The 20322-nt window shown below is 32.5% G+C and overlaps 1 protein-coding gene across 2 annotated transcripts in view; it reads right to left on the minus strand.

Moving 5' to 3' along the window:
- Positions 1-7855: 7855 nt before the first annotated feature.
- LOC121127012 (serine/threonine-protein phosphatase 2B catalytic subunit 2) overlaps positions 7856-20322 on the minus strand; it is a 56148-nt gene continuing 43681 nt past the window's right edge. Inside the window, exons 7-9 of one of the 2 annotated variants that reach the window (XM_040722376.2) lie at positions 18800-18826; positions 18372-18551; positions 7856-8394 (exon numbers count right to left, since the gene is read on the minus strand). In XM_040722376.2, coding sequence (XP_040578310.1) covers positions 8186-8394; positions 18372-18551; positions 18800-18826 — 416 coding nt within the window. In that variant the 3' untranslated portion in view covers positions 7856-8185. The remainder of the gene's footprint in view (positions 8395-18371; positions 18552-18799; positions 18827-20322) is intronic. The other variant, XM_040722378.2, reaches the window with a different exon arrangement.

Below are 20322 nucleotides of genomic sequence, written 5' to 3' on the forward strand. Positions count from 1 at the left end.
TTTTTGCTTTTCATTCATTTCACAGAAGGATGGAATTAATCTTTGAGTGCATAATCCAAAACTGATTCTTGTTTTTCTCTCACGCATTAGGGGTCAAAAAAATTTTTCACTCTTAAGACCATCACAAATTTAAAGGTAATCAAAGTGTTTTTTATTGATTATGTACCATGTTCTAAAATAAAGAGAATCCTTTTTTTTTTTAGCTGAAAAATGATAAAAAACGACACACTTCCCTAATAACTTATTTATCATTAATTGTGATAAGAAATATCGTAGTTTATATTTTTTTAAAACACCCATATTTTTTATTTTTTTAAATCATCATGCATTTCCATGGATTTTTACTCAAATTTTTATTTTTTGAGTGATCCTATTTTTATATAGCATGTAGTTTTTATAAGAGTTAAATGGCAGGAGGCAAATTATATAGATGCGACGCCATAGTCATGCAACTTTACCATTTGACTATTTAACTATTAAACTTAGTCTATAAAAGTGGGGGACCAATGGCCAGTGGCCCTAATGGTCACCTTTTCAGAGTTTTTATAGTAACGACTATATTTTTTGAAATAACTATTAGGCACATAAAAAAAAAAAAATCACATTCCTTACAACTGCCACGAACCAATATTAAAGTATTCCCAAACAGATTTTCTATTTTATCGCCGATATATTAAAACTGATTAGAACTATAAATTATTGAATGAATTCATATGTGTTTGAACAGAATTTAATGGGCAGGTTTCCCCTTGTGCTGTGATTATGTACCTTTATCTTAATTTTTGATCTTCACTGAAAATATATGCATGGCACAAAAAGTCTTACTGCATTGTCATTTGAGGGAGTCGATTTTACAAAGTGATGCGACCAAGTATGTTTTGAGCAAACACATATTGTATGAGAACAGATCAATGAAAAGGTTCGAATATTTCATCGTAGTTACATATGTGTATTGTCTTCTTAAATCTTCAACGGGTAGTTAGATGGGTGTGCATGGAAAAACGCGACTTTTAGTAATAAGTATTTTTTAACTTAAAATATGGGAATTTTTTTGCATCTTGTCGGAACCTTGGGGATTCAAACACCATAGTCCAAGTTTGTTAAAATAAAGTGACGTGAAATACGAAACTACTTTTTCTTCAATCTAATATTATAAATATGGTGGTAATAATAAATATACTTTTATATTGACAATTTATTCACTCTTATTTTTGTCTCCAAGGGAGCTATATCCTTCCGTGTTTCCTTTTTTCATCCCCCTTAACAAAGGTAACTCGCATATTAAACGTTTTCTTAGCGCTTAATTCAATCTATTTAAAATAATTATATAATTGTACTATGTACCAAGCAATTAAAAAATAAGGCCCCATGTATTTCAATACATGTCTTTCTTTATCCTTAATGATAGTGTAGAGAGTATATTCGTAAATTTGAATTTGTTTAAATACAAGACATTTAAAAAACCAATTCTTTTATTTTCGTTGTCTTCTCGTTTGGTTTAACATTATCGTCTTCTTTTCCAAGAATAACCTTGAAATAAGCTACGATGTTAAGAATGGCATCAACATTTTTTAATTTATTGGATCTCACAATATGCTTAAACTTCGAAACTGGAAGCTTCTTATGTTTTTAAATCGCATTAAAAGTAAGTCTTACTCTAAAACCAACCTGAATGGGATATCTCACAAACTGTTGAGTTAATTGGAGGAGTGAAAAACGTCTATTTGTTCATTTAATTATTCCTATTATTTACTGCGTCTTGCTCCAGAAGATGCCCAATTCGTATTGCTACCTTTCCAAAGATTAAGAAGTATGCTTTCTCTATAAAGGTTGAGGGAACTATATATTTTAGACTCCCGTTCTTGGTTTAGAGATGGAACTTTCGGAGGGTTCGTTCCACTCATGCAGCTTTCACTCCAGCGATAACGAGCTTGACGAAAAAATATATATACTGCGTGCCCAAGTAGAATTTCAAGTCATAACTATAATATAGTGTCCAAAGACTTTTCTTGAGATCACTCTATATACTAGCTTTGGTTCCAAATCGAGTTACGAAACTTAGCCATTGAGTCTAAGTTAAGTCGTGAGTATTTGGTTGTGAGATCAACTCGAGTCGTAAGTCTTCAAAATATGAACTCAAGTCCAAGTCGAGTCACAAGTCCTTATCTTTTATCTGCCTATTTATAAATCCTTGTCACCTCCGTTATTTCTCTTTCTCGATATACCTGTATCACGCATTTGTCTACAACTATCAGATGCGTACATGTCACACGATTGTTACCAAATAATACGAAAAAATCTATGCTTATAGATATATATGCTTATATGCTCTATGGTAGATAAATGTATAAAATGCATATTGAAAAGTATAAATTTTGCGGATTGTATCAATGTTCACTTGCAGGCTTATACAGAACCGATACTCTTTTGGTTCGTTCTGCGCAACAGTGGTTCAAGCAATTTTTTTCTCTCTCAATTCCCCCTTCTACTGTGAACAACTCGGCCGTTTTATGCTGGCGATTGAACAGAAGCAGGCACCATTGTAAATAGGAGACAACAAGACATTATCAAGACAACACCAGGTCGTACATATTATTCATGACCAGCCTGAAGCTACAGGAGCTCGAATAGAAAGTTATTGGTTGTTTGAGTTTTTTTGCCGACAGGGACAAGAGCTTCTAAGAAAAGGGAATTATTAAATTGCATAATCGTTAGTAAAAAGTTATTTAACAGAATGGGGCATACATGGCTTAAATCGGATGACTTTAACAATTCTTATAAAGCATTGAAATAAAGCTGAAAATACGAACTTACCTTTTCCCCAACCTATTATTTTAGCAAGTAAATGTGCATTTTATTTCGGTCTTGAGGGTAAAATATCAATTTTATTCAAATAATGTTTGTTCTGTTAGAGAGAATTAAAGAAGTTCTTTTGACACAAAAGTGATAATAAATTTAATGATTTTTTTAATCATGTCAAATCCAAATGATAATCATTGATGTGAACAATATATTATATAGGCTTATAGGTTGTGGGTCTATGGGAGATGTTGCTTATAAACAGAGCAATTTTTTTAAATGTTCCTTCAATTGGTCAAATGGACTGATTAAGTATAAGCAAACATTATAGCATTACAAAATACTCCATCTGACCGATGAATTGTATTTGAAGTGCATATACATTAAGAAGATTTTCAAAGTGAAAGGGAGTATTTGTGAGTTTAGTATCAGATAGCGTCTCTATATGTCTCTCAAATCATCTTTTCATTCTGAAAATCTTTTAATTATATCGGATTCGGTTACGAATTAGGTCAGAGGCCTCATGACTTGAACTTATATCGGACTTGAGCACGGGAAATTGGACTTGGATAAAGTGTATCATTTTTTTCTAAAAAAGAATGTCATTTTTCAACGTTTTTGGTACAACAAACGGAAATATGTCTAGTTCAGAAGAAGACACAGAATCAATAAATACATTTTTTAAATCTATAAACCCTTTTACATCAGTTTTATTCTTTGTACTTCAAATTTTGGTGGTCTAAATGATGAAAAACTACTCTAAAAGATTATAATCCTGAATTACTATAATCCTTGCTCTCAAAGATAAATTATGTTCTGGGGTTCATTTCAATGGTATAATCTTCGACCCTGTAATGGTGTATTCCTTCATAACTTTTGTAAAAAAAACTAAATCGATTAGGTGATTTTTTTTGCCAAATATACACTAAACATTAAAAAAGTTAAATGTTGCATTTTTTTACCCGATCACTCTGTATGTATTCAGGTGTTTATATTATACCTATAGTAAAAAAATAATTTTTACATCGGAAAGTTTAAAATTTACACTTAAAAAAATATATTTCAATTATTATTTTAATTTTCTGTTCAAATTTTTAAATTGCAAAGTTGTGTATAAATAGTTTAAATATTTCAAATTATTTTTAGACACGTTTTTGAGGAATTTCAATCAAGATCATGTCCAAAGCATGTGAAAATACGAACCAACTAATTCAAATAGTCTTCATATCGTGGGAGATACTGCTTCCTCTACATCGGATTATGTAGGATTTAGAGGAAGTTCATAAATTTTTTCTACTCCTCTCGGTTATTAAACTATACAAAAATACAATTTCTCTTTTTGGATCGGGGAAAGTATTTTTCAAAAAAAAATAATTAAAAAAGGATGAGGTGAACATAAGATATTACAAATATTCTTTCTGGAGTCAAGGTACAGATTAAACATTTTTGTATTATTGATGTATTCAACGGTTTACCAGAGAACCTTCAAGTCTTTTCCCCCCACTATCGAGTGAGAACTAGACCACTTGATCCTGGAAGAAATTGAAAATGAGAAAGGATTCATTTTTTAGAGGATTAGGATCTACCCATGTTCGACCATGTGCCAACTAGTTTCCTGAAAACTTGAATTATTTCAGTTTTACATATTAAGACACGTTCATGAGATCCAACACTTTTTAAATGAGTAAGTTTGGTTTTAAAGCTATAAAATTCATTAAAAAATATTAACGTATTATTATCATTTACAACACAATAAACATATGTCATTTTATTTTAACCTAATATCTCGATTTTGTAATTGTAAAGTATAAAGTTTGTATTACTTCTAAAGACAGCTGGAAATAACATTCTTCCAGTACCATGACTTTTGAAATGATATACGGGTGTCATAACATAACTTCCGTTATTTTAATGCAGGGTAATCATGCTGTAGAAGTAGTCACAGATTGGGAATGGTTTCATTCCAGAGGCAAAATTCTAAAGTTTTTGTTTTTTTTTTAATTTAGTCGCTATAATGTCTTGGAGTAGCGTAGAACGTGCGTTTGCAGTCAAAGCCTACTTTTTCGAATAGACTGACTGCACGTTTTTGGAAATTGTTTCAATGTGGTCCCTAAAGACACTGTTCTGCACAACAAATCAATTGTTTCAAGTATAACTACGTTCAAACAGGCCATAAGTACGACACAACAAATAATTGGAGTACTTCAGCTCGTCCGATCACCAGAGAAACATTGGGGGAACGCGAACTTCGAACTTGTAATCCCTACCACGTTCTGAGTGTAAACATGCCTCTACCCTGGGACTTTCCAATCGTTCAGTGAGGCGAATACTTCAGGATTACTTTCACTGCCCCCTTTACAAGATACCAACTATGCAGGAACTCCCCGAACATGAATTCAGATCGCTATGTAAATATGTTGGATGAATTTTTCTTCCACTAATTGATTAATTAGACCTAGAAGATATTTGGTTTCAACGGGACGGAGCCATGACACACAGTTCAATGACTGTTTTGAGAGAACACTTTCCAGAGCGTCTCATTTCAATCAGGGGCGATTTGGAGTGGCCAGTACGTTCCACCGATTATCCCGCTTGTGATTTTTTATTTGTTGTGATATTTGTAATCCTGTGTTTATGTCAACTATCAGAGAATCCTACAAGACTTAAAGGTCAACGTCCCAGAAGAAAAAATCAATACACGCACTAATACACTGATGAGGAACATGGCAAGTACCATAAATCGATTTATTCAGTGCATGGGCAATTGAGGACGTCACCTAACTAATAAGATTTTCAAAACCGTGTGAATAAAACTTTAAGTGAGCTATTATTATAAAACAAAACTTTAAGCTAGCTGATGAATATTACTAATTTTATTCAGAAGATATTTAAAGTCAAGTTACTAAAATTTGTACAGGGTTGTTACAAAATAAATATGTGAGGGGAGTTTTTTGAAAATTTGAAGGAATTGTTTTTGAAAACTATTGAATAATCTTTTTTAAATAGAAAATATATTAAAAAAATGACAACAATGAATTATTTATTTTAAATTGTGACAAAAGTTCAAAAAATTTCCAATATACTTTCCACAAATTTGACATAAAATTTCAGTAAGAGGAATGTAACATCCCCCTGCCTCATAGTAATGGACCTAAATTTGTGAAAGACTATTAGATCTTTCGGAATCTTTTGATCAAAAATTCAATCTACTTATTCCTTATCTATGATTAAATAAAATTCACTGTACAGTTTCTAATTTCGGTTGGCCGTATTTTTATTAATCTTCTAGTAAGGACTCCGTATTTTTTAAAATACACTGTCTCAACGTTCAAATTTTGGAAAAAAATATTACTATCAAAAAGGATTTGATAATTCTTAATCAAAATTCATGAAGTCTTTGGTCTTATTAGTCCTTTCAAAACAAAAACAAAACGGGTTGCCAGAAAGAGGCAAAGACAATGCCTTTACTCTTTCAGGCAATGGTTTCATACCATTTTATTCTTATCTGTGTCTCCTTTTCTTCATCTTATCTATTTATTGAAATTAGATTTATCAAATTCTGAAGTCCTTATTGACAATAAATTACGAATCATAAACAATTATTTGTGGAAGAAATATGAGCTGTTCATATATCATCAATTGCAAGATACGCTATCTTTTCTTTAATTATTGTGACGCCTCTAATAATGTTAATAGGTATTCTTGTTCAATAATTAATAAATATTTTGAATGTTTAGTAAAATGTTTTGAAAAGTAAAAACCTAACATTGAACACTACTCGGTCATTCCATGTCAAATCAACGAGGACATGTCACCCAACCCTCTCAGCTTTGTTAGTATATATAAATAATCGAATAAGTTTAAGATATAAAAACGTAAGTATAATTGACCAAATTTCCAGAGAAAATTAATCCTGGGACCAATGATAAAAAGCCAATACTGTTTTTGGCACAGTGACACCCCTATTTAAGTAGAACATGTTGCCAAAGTTTCATATTCATAAAAGTTGCGTATTTTTATTATTATTGTTGATCAAGTACTTGCTAGTGTATTTCAGATTTAAAAAAAAAATCCAAGTTGAGGTCACAACAAAGTTTAAATATTCTAATTTTGACTTCCATTTTTTGAATTGTCATACTTCAAAAAAATTAAGCACCAAACTTCAAGAGGTACTCTTTTGTATAAAAAAATATACAAGAAAAAGTAGCGTCAAGTAAAAAGACATTAATAAAATTTTTTTTCTTAGGTGAGTGTCTATATCTCAGAATTATGTACTGAAATTTGACACACTTAATCTACTCATGAATTTCAGATTGTGCGTCAAAAATCCTCCAAATGTGGGAGGGACAGGTGACATTATTTATTTTGGTTGATTTGACATGGAATGACCCTTCTGTTTTTTATAGTGAATTGTTTATGGTTTCGTACCATTTTAATTTTATCTGCTAGTTATGGGTGTGTATATGGCACAATTTTCTCTTTCCTATTTATTGAGGAATTGTATTTAATGTTTTACATTAATAAAGATAAAAGAGGTTCTATAGATGAGGTATAATTATATAGTAAAATGTTTATTTATGTGATTACTCTGCCTTCGTGTATTTCTTATGCCAACTGTACATGTATTTGAGACTCGTAAACGGGAGTTTGTTAGAGCCAGTGTTATGTTAAATCCACCATACAATCTTTGTTTTGATGTATCTAAAACAGAAGAATTTCTAAAGCAAAATCTGCTGCAAATTGATTGTAAAATAAGAAAGATATATTTGTATAGGTGAATAAAAGTATGGTACAGTTTCATCTTCTATGATGACGTATTTTTTAAAAGTAATTCCTTAGTTTCTCTGTAAAGATTTTCTAAATCTTCAAAAAATTGAAAATATAATAATTTGGAAACAGGAAACTTTCAGATTTGATGCTTACTTAATTTAAAAACACCTTCAGAAGAAATATCAATTTCCTTGTTTTTGACCAGAGAGCTGAATTGAAAACGGAGCGAGTGAAATATCGTTAATAAAATAAGAAATAACAATGAACCGCAATATATCAATATATATATATTTTAATTTGTTTTTATTTTAATTTAATGTTAAATCCACGTTGTAAGGTAATAATAAAAGAAGAAGATATAAACGACAATTGATTAATGATAATAAAAATAAATTGAAACACCAATTATAAAGAAAAATGGCTCAGAATTTCTAAAATAAATCATTATGAAATAATAACAAAAGATATAATTATTCTTAATACATGCAAATAGAGCTTATTCTTGATCGTCCATCATTTATGTTTTATTTCAACACTTGTTACTTAATAAATGACAAGATATATATTTGTAAAAATAAATCCTCCTTCATAATTTCTTAAATAATTAATGATGATCTCATGAGGTAGAAGATGAAGTGGGATTGTTGTTTTTAGAAATATTTGTTATAATTGTACAGCTGGAAGAGGCGATAGGAGACTCAACGGGTTCAGGAGAAGCTGCAGCACTCGCATCTTTCCGTGGAGGCATTCGTTCATTAGGTAGATCCAGACCCTTAGCCTCAGCAAAAGATGTAATTTTATGATTCGGAGAAAAGCCTTGGAGAGCTATAAAAATACGGTAAATTATTTAATCAGAGTATATCTTATAAAAGGAGAATTGGTACACAGGTAAATAAATTAACAAAAAATAATAAGTCTTTTTAACACATTATCGAGAATTTCTGTTTGAAAGGATTATAATAAATAGAAACCTGATCTAATATATAACATGAATATAGGATGTATTATAGAAAAACACACTTTTTTTAAGAGTTCAAGGAAACCTAAATTTACTTGACAGTTCACAACACTATAAAATTATAAAATAATTTCTTTCATGAAGCTATTGCTAATTTTTTATTTGTTCTTTCTAGTAGTAAGAGATGAGTAAGACAGCTCTAAAATTTATATGTGTTACACCAAAAGTAAATAAACTCACTACGATGGCATCTAATTCTATTTTATGTCATAAAAAGGAGGTGTGAATTTTTACAATCCAAACCCACTCCAATTTTCGTTTGTAATGATAACTAGGGATATGACAAATATCTAAATCCTCATGAGTGCCAATCAAAAATAAAAGTACCCAACTTTGATAGGCGAAATATCTGATGACTTGGATAACTATAAATCTATATTGCTCCTTGCTTGCTAATACGTTTAAATGTTCTAATAAGGGAAAATTAGTTAACATGAGAACAAATAAATTTCAGGCTACTAAACCATACTTTTTAAAAATGTATGTTCACATAGATTTCTAAAATGTTCTTATCCCTTATGATAACAATATAGTTCATTTTTCACAGAAAACAGTAAAATTAATTGGAAGTTTATAGGAGGAGAGTAGATGTTGTTGACACACAGGCTAAGTGGGTATTTTTCAATTTTTAATAAGTTTCTACGAGTTGTGATCCAACAATTTCGTGAAATAAACACCCGATAGTCGCGTAATTTTTTTTTGTATCAATTAATTTTTTTCTGAACTAGAGCATGATTTTAAATTATTAAACCATTTTTATTTCATGAAAATGTATTTATATGTGGACAATCTATGAATAGATTGGAGTTAATGAATTATAAGTTTTTGAAATAAAAGAGTAGCTCAGGGGGGGTATTATCTTTATCTAATTGGTCACAATCGAAAGGGAGGTCCTTGGCGAATAAAAAAGATGGGAATGGAAGAATATTTTTAAAAATACATGTTGCTATCATTCCTACCATACTGATATGTCCAAGAAAAAAAATATAATGAACGGTTTGTGTGGTGTCTTGACGAGGCGGAATCGCACAGCATAAGGAAACAAACGAGAACTAGAGAAAACAAATCCGTAGAAGAGATTTATATAGATACAACAAACTGTATTTACATAGTCAAACTACATGGCAGTGACTCGCACGCTATTAAAAAACAAGTTCCAATATATATATTAGTTCGTTTTAGCCTTAATGGTAGGGAAGAGAGCATATTCGTTAATTTGAATTTATTCCAATACAAGACATTAAAAGAAACCAATTCTTAAATTTTCATCATCCTCTCTTTTGGTTTCACATTATCGTCTTCCTTCACAAGAATAACCTTCAAATGAGCTATGATTCTTTTAGTTTCTTGTATTCGTAGAAATTCAAATTTACGAATATACTCTCTTCACTATAAATAAAGATAAAGAAAGGCTAAAATATACATCAGACATTTTTTTCTATGTACCTAGTAAAATTATATAATGATTTTAAGCGCTACGAAAAGATTTAATATACTAGTTCCCAACCTTAATGAGGTTGAAAATAGGAAACAAAAGAGGATATAGTTACCCTGGAGTAAAAAAAAAAAGTGTGAATAAATTGCCATACTTTTACCAATATATATTTATAATATTAGATTGGGGAAAAAGAAGTTTCATATAACCCGCCACTTTTTTTAATAAATATATATTGTTAATTATTTGTCATATCGTATCATACGCAGGGCCGTACGTCAGTATTGCGCTTTGTCCGCTTCAGCGGACCAAAAAAAACAAACCTTACTCAACCGTCCACCAATCATATAGGTATGTAAATATAGATGAATTAAGTCATAAGTAATTATTAAAATCTATTATATATATGTAACTTATGACCAACTCATAATAGTACTGAGTCATTATAATAAAATTACATATTTGTAGCACGTCCACCCAAAAGGAAGCTAGAAAATTTTTCTCAAAATTGAACATGGAATACATTGTCCAACAAATTATAGTTCATTTAAATGAAAAAATGATTCTGATTAATCCTTTGGAGGCACCACAAATTGTACTTAAAGTAGCCAAAATTCACCGGCACATTTATAGAATTAGTAAATTAATAAATTATATCTCTAAGACAATATTGGGGTCAAATTAAGTCAGATAGATAAAACGAGTTTTAAACTACAGTTAACACTCTCGGGTATCTCAATTCATCGCAGAAATTTGAATTCAAATCCTGTAATTTACCGTAATATCTCTTTCAAATATTGCCTGTCATTTTATAAATATAAATGATTGAACCTTTGAATATAAAACGCGTTTTCCGCTTCCCGTGATACATTTCTGATAATTAATAAATTACTGCAATTATTTCAAGAGTACTTTACAGCCAAAAATAAAAAACAAAGACGCACTCAACATTTTTCGTATGGATTTAAAGTACTTCACATTGAGTGGATATTTGAGTTAGATATTACGTTTAACGTTACTGGTTGCAAATGTGAAGTACTTTACAGCCAAAAAAAAAAAAAAAAAGATGCACACAACATTTTGCGTATGGAGTACTCTTGAAATATTTAAGAGCGTGAGAATTTGTTTAATTGAATACAAGATAAATTAAATTATTACTGCTTAAAAGGGACATAAATAATAGTTATGTACTTTCTAGAGTGGATTGTTGCAGTAATTTATTAATTATCAGAAATGTATCACGGGAAGTGGAAAACGCATTTTAACAGAGAGTTGGTGATTTGTTCTATCTGTCAGAAGGAAATACAGAAGGACAACTTTAATGATCACAAAGTTAAACTCCATAAGAATGACCCCAGCTGCAAGTATCAAGTGAAAATTGATCATAAGAAGCAGAAAACATTGAACTTTGCTGTGAAGAAAACTTCCTCTGCTACCTTCTCATCCTCAGTCACTGCCTCCTCCTGTCCCGATGACCTTGCTCCAGTTGAGGCCTTACTGCCTGAACCAAGATCTGAAAAGTCCGTTTCTGCGGAAGAGAAAGTCACTGCAGACACAGAAAATAATGGCGACTCATCAAATTACCCCAGAGCATGGATTTCTCATGGAATAAGACTTCCTAATCTCGATATCGGACCAATCTTCTCTACAGAGCAGCTCTCTGTAGTCAACAACAATAATATTCCCTCTGCAGAGGACTCTGAGACTAGCAACAATGTCCAGGGAGGTGAGAAGAGCAAGACGGAGGAGATGCAGTTTGTGGACGGAGGCCCAGAGTATTCTGTCGTCTTCATGAGCCAGCTGGGTGACCCGATACTTACCGGGCGGGAGCCAAAGCGGAAGGACATCCAGACCAGAACCAGAGTGGAGACTGAGCGGGAAACTGTGCCTAAAGTCGAGAAAGATAATCACCTACAGCCCAAGTTACAAACATACAGTCCTCAAATAGATGACAAATACTCCAGAGACTTTCAATATGATTGGTTCCGTAAGTTCCCATGGCTAGAATATGACAAGGTTGAAAAGTCAGCCAAGTGTTTCTCCTGTTCCAAATTTTCCATTTCCAACCTTGGGAAATTTGAGTTCAAAACATGGAAAGACAGTTCCTCGTTGAAAGTTCATTCTAACAACAAAAAACACAAACTGTCGATGGAAAAGTGGATCAATTTCCTCACATCAAAGAGAAAGAATACCTCGGTTCACGGCCATGTTCAGTCTCAACATGCTGAGGGAGTTGTGAAGTGGCGAGCTTATTTGAGGTATCTTTTCCAAACTGTTGGGTTCCTCGCAAAGCAAGGATTGGCTTTCAGGGGCGATTCCGAAACAAGGGAAAAGTTGACGGAATCTAATGAAAACAATCGAGGAAACTTCTTGGAGCTTTTGTCCCTGCGTTCACACGACAATCATATTCTCAAAGATAAACTGGACGCCAAAGTCAAAAAATTTGGTTCAGCTGGGGCAGGTTTTGCCAAATGGACTTCACCTGACATCCAAAATGAGCTGATAGAGATTATAGCATCCAAAGTGATGGAAAATATAATTGAAGATGTCAAGACTTGTGCCAGCATGATGACTACTGGTTCTCTGTGATTGTTGATGAGAAAACAGATATGTCAAACACGGAGCAGTTCAGTCTGTCACTAGGATATCTGACGAGTGAAGGCATCAAGAAAGAGAGCTTCCTCAAGTTTGTAAAAGTTACCCAGACTGACGGCAAATCTTCACGAGGCTGTCAAGGATCTCGGCCTTAACCCCGCCCGCACTGTCTCCCTGGCCGCGGACGGTGCCTCCAACATATCCAGCATCAAGAACGGTCTTGCCGCCAGGTGGGAGGAAGCAGCCCCATTGTGTGTCTACATCCACTGATACGCCCATGTCCTAAATCTTGTAGTCAAGGATCTTCTCTCAGATATAACCCTGTTGAGAATTACAATGGGGACAGTACAAATTTTATACAACTTCATTGAAGGCTCACCAAAGAGGTCAGCAATCTACAAGTCGGTGAAGATAACAAGTAAAGATGAGGAGCATGCCAAGGTGATGACCCTGAAGAACCAGTCTGGTACATGCTGGAGTCTCCGCTACGATGCTGTACACGCTGTATCTCTAGGGATGGTCAGAATCATAAAGACCCTCATAATAATGAGAAGAGATAAAGATACACTGTCGAGTTCAACAGCAACTTCTCTGCTCAACAGCATCTTTAGTAACGAATTTGTTTTCGGCATTGAACTGTTGAAGACACTCCTCAGACACATCTAGCTTGTCAGATGAACTTCAAGGCAGAAAGGTTGACCTAACAAAGGCCCGGAAACACGTCAACCTAGTGATTAGGACTCTTGAAGATCTTAAGAATGAGAAAATCTTTGAATCAATCTGGAAACTTGCTGAGTTGAAGACGTCTGAGATGAAATCAGTATTTCACCAGAAGGACTCAATTGATTTGGAATTCAAGGAGGCAAAGATTCCAAGGAGAATAAAGTGGAAAGGAACAACTGAATCCTACTTCTGTGAAACACATTTCGATGTTGCAATCAATAAGATTGTATTAGAGCTTGAGAGCAGATTTGCCACCGACGATACAAACATCACAATGGATCTCATTGCAATCGTCAATGACAGTGAAGTGGAGACCTGTGTCATTGAGCGTGTCGCCAAGCACTACAGACTTGAACTCGAGCAGCTCTAGTCAGACCATGCAATCTTCCAGCAATTCAAGGTTAATATTACAATGTTTCATTTTGCATTATATGTTTAAAATTTATGTTTCTCTAGGCAGATATTGACACAGAAGACATGGTTTCGTCACAAATTGCTGCGGAGTTAATAAGCTCGGGAGTGTTCCGCCTGATGCCGGAGCTATACAATGTGATCATTATCCTGGCCTCAATGCCCATCAGCTGCTGTGAGGCGGAGCGGTCATTCTCCTGTCTCAGAAGGCTCAAGAACCACCATGGACCAGGAGAGGCTCTCTTCCCTCACCCTCTTGAACATGGACAGAGCGATGGTGGACAAGGTGCTCCATGAAGACATGGACAGTTTGATTGACACCTTTGCATCAAGGAAAGAGAGGAAAAACTTCTTCTTCTAATCATGATAAAGAACACATGCATTTTTTTTCAAAAACATCACCACGTATACATGCAAATTAACAACATCAAGACTTCTGAACTATATATATTTTCTGTCGATGTAACCGTTTCATGGTATATTATAATCTTGTTCATTATGTTCATCCGTTATTATTTTAAAAATATTTAAGGAGGTTTAAATTGTTTGACTTAATTGTATAGTTCAAAAAAATTCCCTCATTCTTGCACGTGCATTTTATACTCCATTATACTCCTTCCTTTATGAATAGGTTGGCATTGACTTTCCGTCTAGAGTTTTTCCTTTTCATTTTATTTTTCCCAATGTTTGCCTGTAGAAAATAATGGTCAGACAGTCCATTGGACGATATTCTTGCCAGATTTAATCTATGCTGTAGCATTTGCCCTGTTTAAATATCATATGTTCACCACTGAAAATCAACCGTTCACCCTTGTAAAGCGGACCGAAAAATCTTCCTGACATACGGCACTGATCATACAATAAGACATAGTAAAGGTGTGAGTGTATACAAAAAAAAACCTTTTTGAACAATAATTTAATTTGGCTAGTTCAGTCGTAAATTATCGTACGTTGAGTAACGAGGTCTCTAAGGAAGAAATTCACCATATTTTTACATTTTTACTACCTGAAAGAGAAAAACACGTCGAAAGTAACCTAGAAAATTTGCAATGTATACGGGGTCCAATACTCTTTTGGTTGGTGTTGCACAACAGTGGCTCTAGCAAATTTTTTTCTCGCTCAATTGTACCCCCCTACTGTGAACAACTCGACCATTTGAGGTTGGTGATCAAACAGAAGCAGCCATAACTGGAGAATAGGAGACAACAAGACATCATCAACACAACGCCAGGTCACACATATCTTTCATACCAGAAGTTGAAATGAGAAGTTCTTTTGCATACACCCTATAGTCCGGAACTGCCACCAAGTCACTCCCACCTGTTCCTGTCTATGGCCAACGAGCTTGAGGGTGGGGATGAAGGTAACATTTATTATTTTGACATATATGATTTTATTTCTAAATTTAGGATTTATTTTTGTAAAAAAACAGTTTTAAATCCCAGAGGCAATGAAATACACCTAGTTATTTCTATATTTTTCTATCTCTATTTACAGGTTAGGTAAAAACAACTAAATCCTTCAACTCTGAGAATACTCCCATGCCAAAGACAAAAAGAGAAAAAAAATAAAGACTAATCCATTGGCATCATTATTTAAGGAACCGCTGGATAAATCCACAAATCCGGAAGAAACTTCTAAATAAATCCTTCACAAAGATCGTTGAAACTCTAATTGGCACATCGATATGAAGCTTAATTTGGAAAAACAATCTACAACAGAGGTTTTTTAAATTTTGAAATGCACAGGCAAAGGGATGCCACTGTACTTAGCAATATATAAAGAACCAATCGGTTTATAATTAGAGTATATGATCGATCAAAAATTCATCAAGTGCTAATTTCTTCATCTTAGGATCTCACGAGATTTAGTTAGAGATCAAACGTTTAATTTATCAGGTGAAGCATGCTATGACATCCTGAATTGGAGTCAAATTCGTTTACTGAAAGTGTGTTTATTCTGTCGCATAACTTATTTGCTCTCACAAGTCTTGTCTTCTCTTTCTCACTCTGTAAGTATTCAGGTAAAGCTGTATGTTTACAGATTCTGGATCTATGGGAGATGTAGCTCCTAAACAGGGCATTTCAAAAAATGTTCCATTAATTGGTAAAATGGAGTTGCACTGATTAAGTATAAGCAAACATTATATCATTATCAAATCCTTCATCTGACCTAAGAATTGTATTTGAAGCGCATAAACATTAAGGTGATTTTCTAAGTGAAGGGAGCATTTGTGAATTTAGTGACTCTGAAGAACAGTGGGGTATGTATGCATTTTTAGAAAATTACATTCATTTTTATGGGACACTTTAGTGTACAGGTATTTACGTATGAAATAATTTATTTTTATTGTTCAAGCCTAAATAATTTCATCCTTAAAGTAAGAGGTTCTATGATTTAATATATGTCTTTATGAGGGAGAGAAAATGCAATGATAAATTAATTTTTGGATGTACAAAAATTACTAACATGGCACTTTCTGTCCTCAAACAAGAAACGTTTTAAATCACAGAACCTCATTATTTTGAAAGGGGCAATTGCTGAAATTTGATTATTAAAATATGCAAAGTTCTTTAAAATAAATTGCGCAAACAAGCATAATAGACGTAGTGCCCCAACTTTTGAATGCAAACAAATGTAGCGTCTTCGAGTTTAACAATACATTTTGCCTGGTTTGAAATCAAATGTTCGACTACTTGTTCAGCTAAGTTGTATTTTCTCATATCCCTATCCTGAGGCTGATAGTGTCATGTTAAAGATTAATTTAGCATAACTTAACTTCCGCCTCTATTTCCTAGTATGATATACACCCTGTTCAACACAAGTGTTTGAGCAATGGTGGATGACTTACCCTGATTTGCAATCAGGTTAGCAATTTCGTACGATACTGGGATGATTGGTGTGTTGAGTAAAAAATCGAGAACAGTAAGAGTAGATCGATTTTGGCCCTCTTAACATTGAATTCAGCTAACGTGTTCTTTTATTTTCAATCTCCGTGAAGCCATTAGTTTCACCAGTGCTAAACTATATTTGCTCACTCTAGTATTTCAAATCAATAAGATTTCAATAGACTTTCATCACGTTCTGTTGTACATTTGAATCCATATTTTATATATTCGTCAGAACAATTTATGTTTTTGATCGATATAGTTGGTGTTAAGCTATAACAATATTAAGAAATCACAGGAAAATTCTAAAGCACAGATAGGCATAGCGAGTGATATAAATCCAGTGAAATTTTTATCTGGCCGTTTTTTTTTTTTTTTTTTTAATTGGGAATCTGAAGAATAAGTTTTCTTTTCTTCAACAATTGCCATTTTTATTTGATTCCTGTGTTGTGAAAATCCTTTCTTGAATAGATTCAATTATATTCAAAACCTGATTGAATATTCGTGAGTGCTCTTAAGAGACAGAGTGTAACCCTGAGGATTTTTTGCAGATTTATAATAGTAAATCTTTGTTGGAAAGAGTAGAGTTGAGGATCGACATCGAAGTAATTCTTGATAATGTCCTTCTCCCCTGCCTGCTTTGTCACAGCTGATTGTAGCTGATCTAATGAAACGTCGTGAGCATTAGTCTCTCTCTTCTCCCAAATATTTTTCAAATTTTCAGGGTTACTATGTTGATTTTTTTTTTTTTTTTTTAAACATGCTCATTGTACAAAGGATTTTCATCACTAGCCATAGCAATGTAGAGTATTAAATAACAACCAACTATGATCAAGCAGAGGGGACCATCATAAATCATACCAGTTGCTTGAACTCTTCTGAATCTCTGAGACTGACAACCACAATAATAATACAAGACAAATACCTCCCAAAAAAGTGTTGTTCCTCTGTATTCATTATATTAGGGAACACGATTTTTATATATAAATTTTGGTACACAGAATCCAAAAGTTACTCCTTTGTTTTTCTTCTGGTACACTCAATTTCAGGGACTAAAATCCTTTGTTGTAATTTTTACCACGAATACAACCCAAAAATTGAGGATTTTATAAATAAAAAATTCTGTAATCTACATTTATTAAGCGTGTACAGTGTACACGGATATAAGAGTATAATCATTTATTTTTATGACCTTTGCTTAATGTATACTTCAAACTACAACAATTATCCCTTTCAATGCAAAGAAGAAGTTCTGTGATTTAAAAAAAATGTCATGTTTGTTGGAGTGCAAATTGACAGAAAGAAAAATACAGAAGGCTAGCTGCCATGTTTAAAAAAGTCCTTTCCTTTTTGAAAGTCGAGGTTGCAAGTGAATAAAATATATCAATGTTATAAATCTTCTCCAATTCTGAATTTTTCTTGCTCATAATTTGTGTCAAATTTATTTGATTAATTTAAATCAGTAATCAACATCTTAAGTATGTTTTTGGAATCAGGTATCGTATCTATACATATTTTTATCTAATTATAATTCATGTAAGATCTATAATTTAATTGCCTATATCAAGTATTTCAAATTTAATTTGATGAAATAAATGCATAATTAATATATATTTCAAAATAAAAAAAAGTAAGATTAAATGATAATTTTATGGAATAATCATAGAAAAAGGTTATAATTATAAAAAAACAAAGACCCAAAAAACACCATTTGTTTTCAGACAATACTTACCATTGCTTAATGAAGCCTTTCCACCAGATAATGCTCCTAGAGGTAGTGCACCAGTTGGTGTCAGTCCTTTAAGCTGTAAAACACTTTCAGACTCTTCACGCAATACGGAGAAAACGCGTGCCATTTTACCAATAGCACGTATTTTATTTCTTATTACTTCTTTTCTTTCATTAGCTTGACCTGTTTAACGAAAAAAAAAAATTTTTAGGAAAAATGACAGGGCTTAATCTACTATATGTTAAAAATCACTCCATTATTAAAAGAAATTATAATTAAATTGAATTTAATAAAAATCAATAGCAATTAGGTTTCCTAATATCTACATGTTTTAATTAATTTAAAAAGTCAATATCACACCATATGTTAAAGAGTTAGAAGACAACAAATGAATTGTTATTATAGTTTCTTCTCATATCAGTAAAAATTACCTTTGCATAAAAAAATATCCTTCAGAACTTAAAAAAATAAAACATTGAAAATTAAAATGATTAATTAGAAGCTAATAAATAATTGCATAAAAATACAGAATTATCCGCATAATGTCTAAACTATACAAAGTCAATAATACTTGAACAGAAAAAATACGCGTTTGTAAATAGTTGAACTCTCAATTTATCCGGAACAAAACAACATATTTGATATTTGACGTTATGGGTATGTTGTGTTACATCGGTCCTAGTCTCCCCCCCAACTCTCTTTCAGCCTTATTTTTTTATTGGTCCGATCTTTTTTACAATTCCATGGTTCTATGGACTGATAATCAGTATTTTAGTCCTACAGTCCTAGCTATTCTTTTATTTTATTCACTCTTAGCTAGGATTGAAGAATATAAGAACATACGTTCTAGTCATACACCTACATTTCACATCAGGTATCACGTCTCTTTGAAAGAGGTTATGAAATATTATGAAACTTCAGCGATTCAAATGACGTAGTTAGTAGTAAATACGTAATTTCAACTGTTGTAGTTTCCATAACAGACAGATAAGTACCGGTACTAGAACTAACAAATTTTGTTAGGACCGGAAGTGTAGGACTGTAGTCTTTATATTTTTTTAGATCTATCAAACACTGGAATTTATGTAAAGAAAAAGTTATTTTTTTAAGTTATGTTAATTATATGCTAAATTGTTCCGGTGAGAATATATCCCGGCAAAAGAAGAATTAAAGAAATCTCGCAGACTATGATTATAATTTTTGTTTGAATGAGTACTTTGTAAAGCACACATCTATTTCAATGTGCCATTATTAATATACCTACAAAACGACACGCACTTGGGTTGTGTAAATCAATTTGTTTCAAAGTTATGGCCGATTATGCGTTTTAACGTTATGTGTGACCTAGGATTTTGAAAATGTCAAAATGACCTCTCAAAATTTAATGAACTCTTGCTGATAACATAAATAACCTTCACACAACGTTTCACTAAAATTGGTAAGCAATTTTACCAGTTATCCTACTTACTAAAAATGGAGGAGAAAACATAACTTCCGTTCAGCTCGTTGGCGGAGGTAATTATAATACAAGGGGTCCACAAATAAAGCAGGTTTTTGGAACAAGAAAAATCCGTGCTATATTAGATTAACGTTGCACAGGAAATATTTTAATGATAAACAAGTAAAATGCGGGATTTTCTTTATTCAAGTCCACTTTTGGCAACTTTTTCTTAGGTTTTTTATCAGGTAGGTGATTTCTTGGACTCTTATTAAATTAATTGACTAACAATTTATTTACATTAAAGTCATAGTTTTACTATTATCCATATATATAAAAAATATAATTCATTAACTGAGAGAAAATTATTCAATTCTACATGCTTGATCATGGAACAAGATATTTAGTCCGTTATTTATTCAAATTTTTAGAGATTATTTCTTAAACATCATTCAACATGATTCATTTATTATTAAACTAATTGAAAATATGTGCCGTTGTCCGGGATTATTATAA

This window comes from Lepeophtheirus salmonis, chromosome 12 (genome assembly GCF_016086655.4).
Source record: "Lepeophtheirus salmonis chromosome 12, UVic_Lsal_1.4, whole genome shotgun sequence".
In the NCBI taxonomy this organism is placed as follows: Eukaryota; Metazoa; Arthropoda; class Copepoda; order Siphonostomatoida; family Caligidae; genus Lepeophtheirus; species Lepeophtheirus salmonis.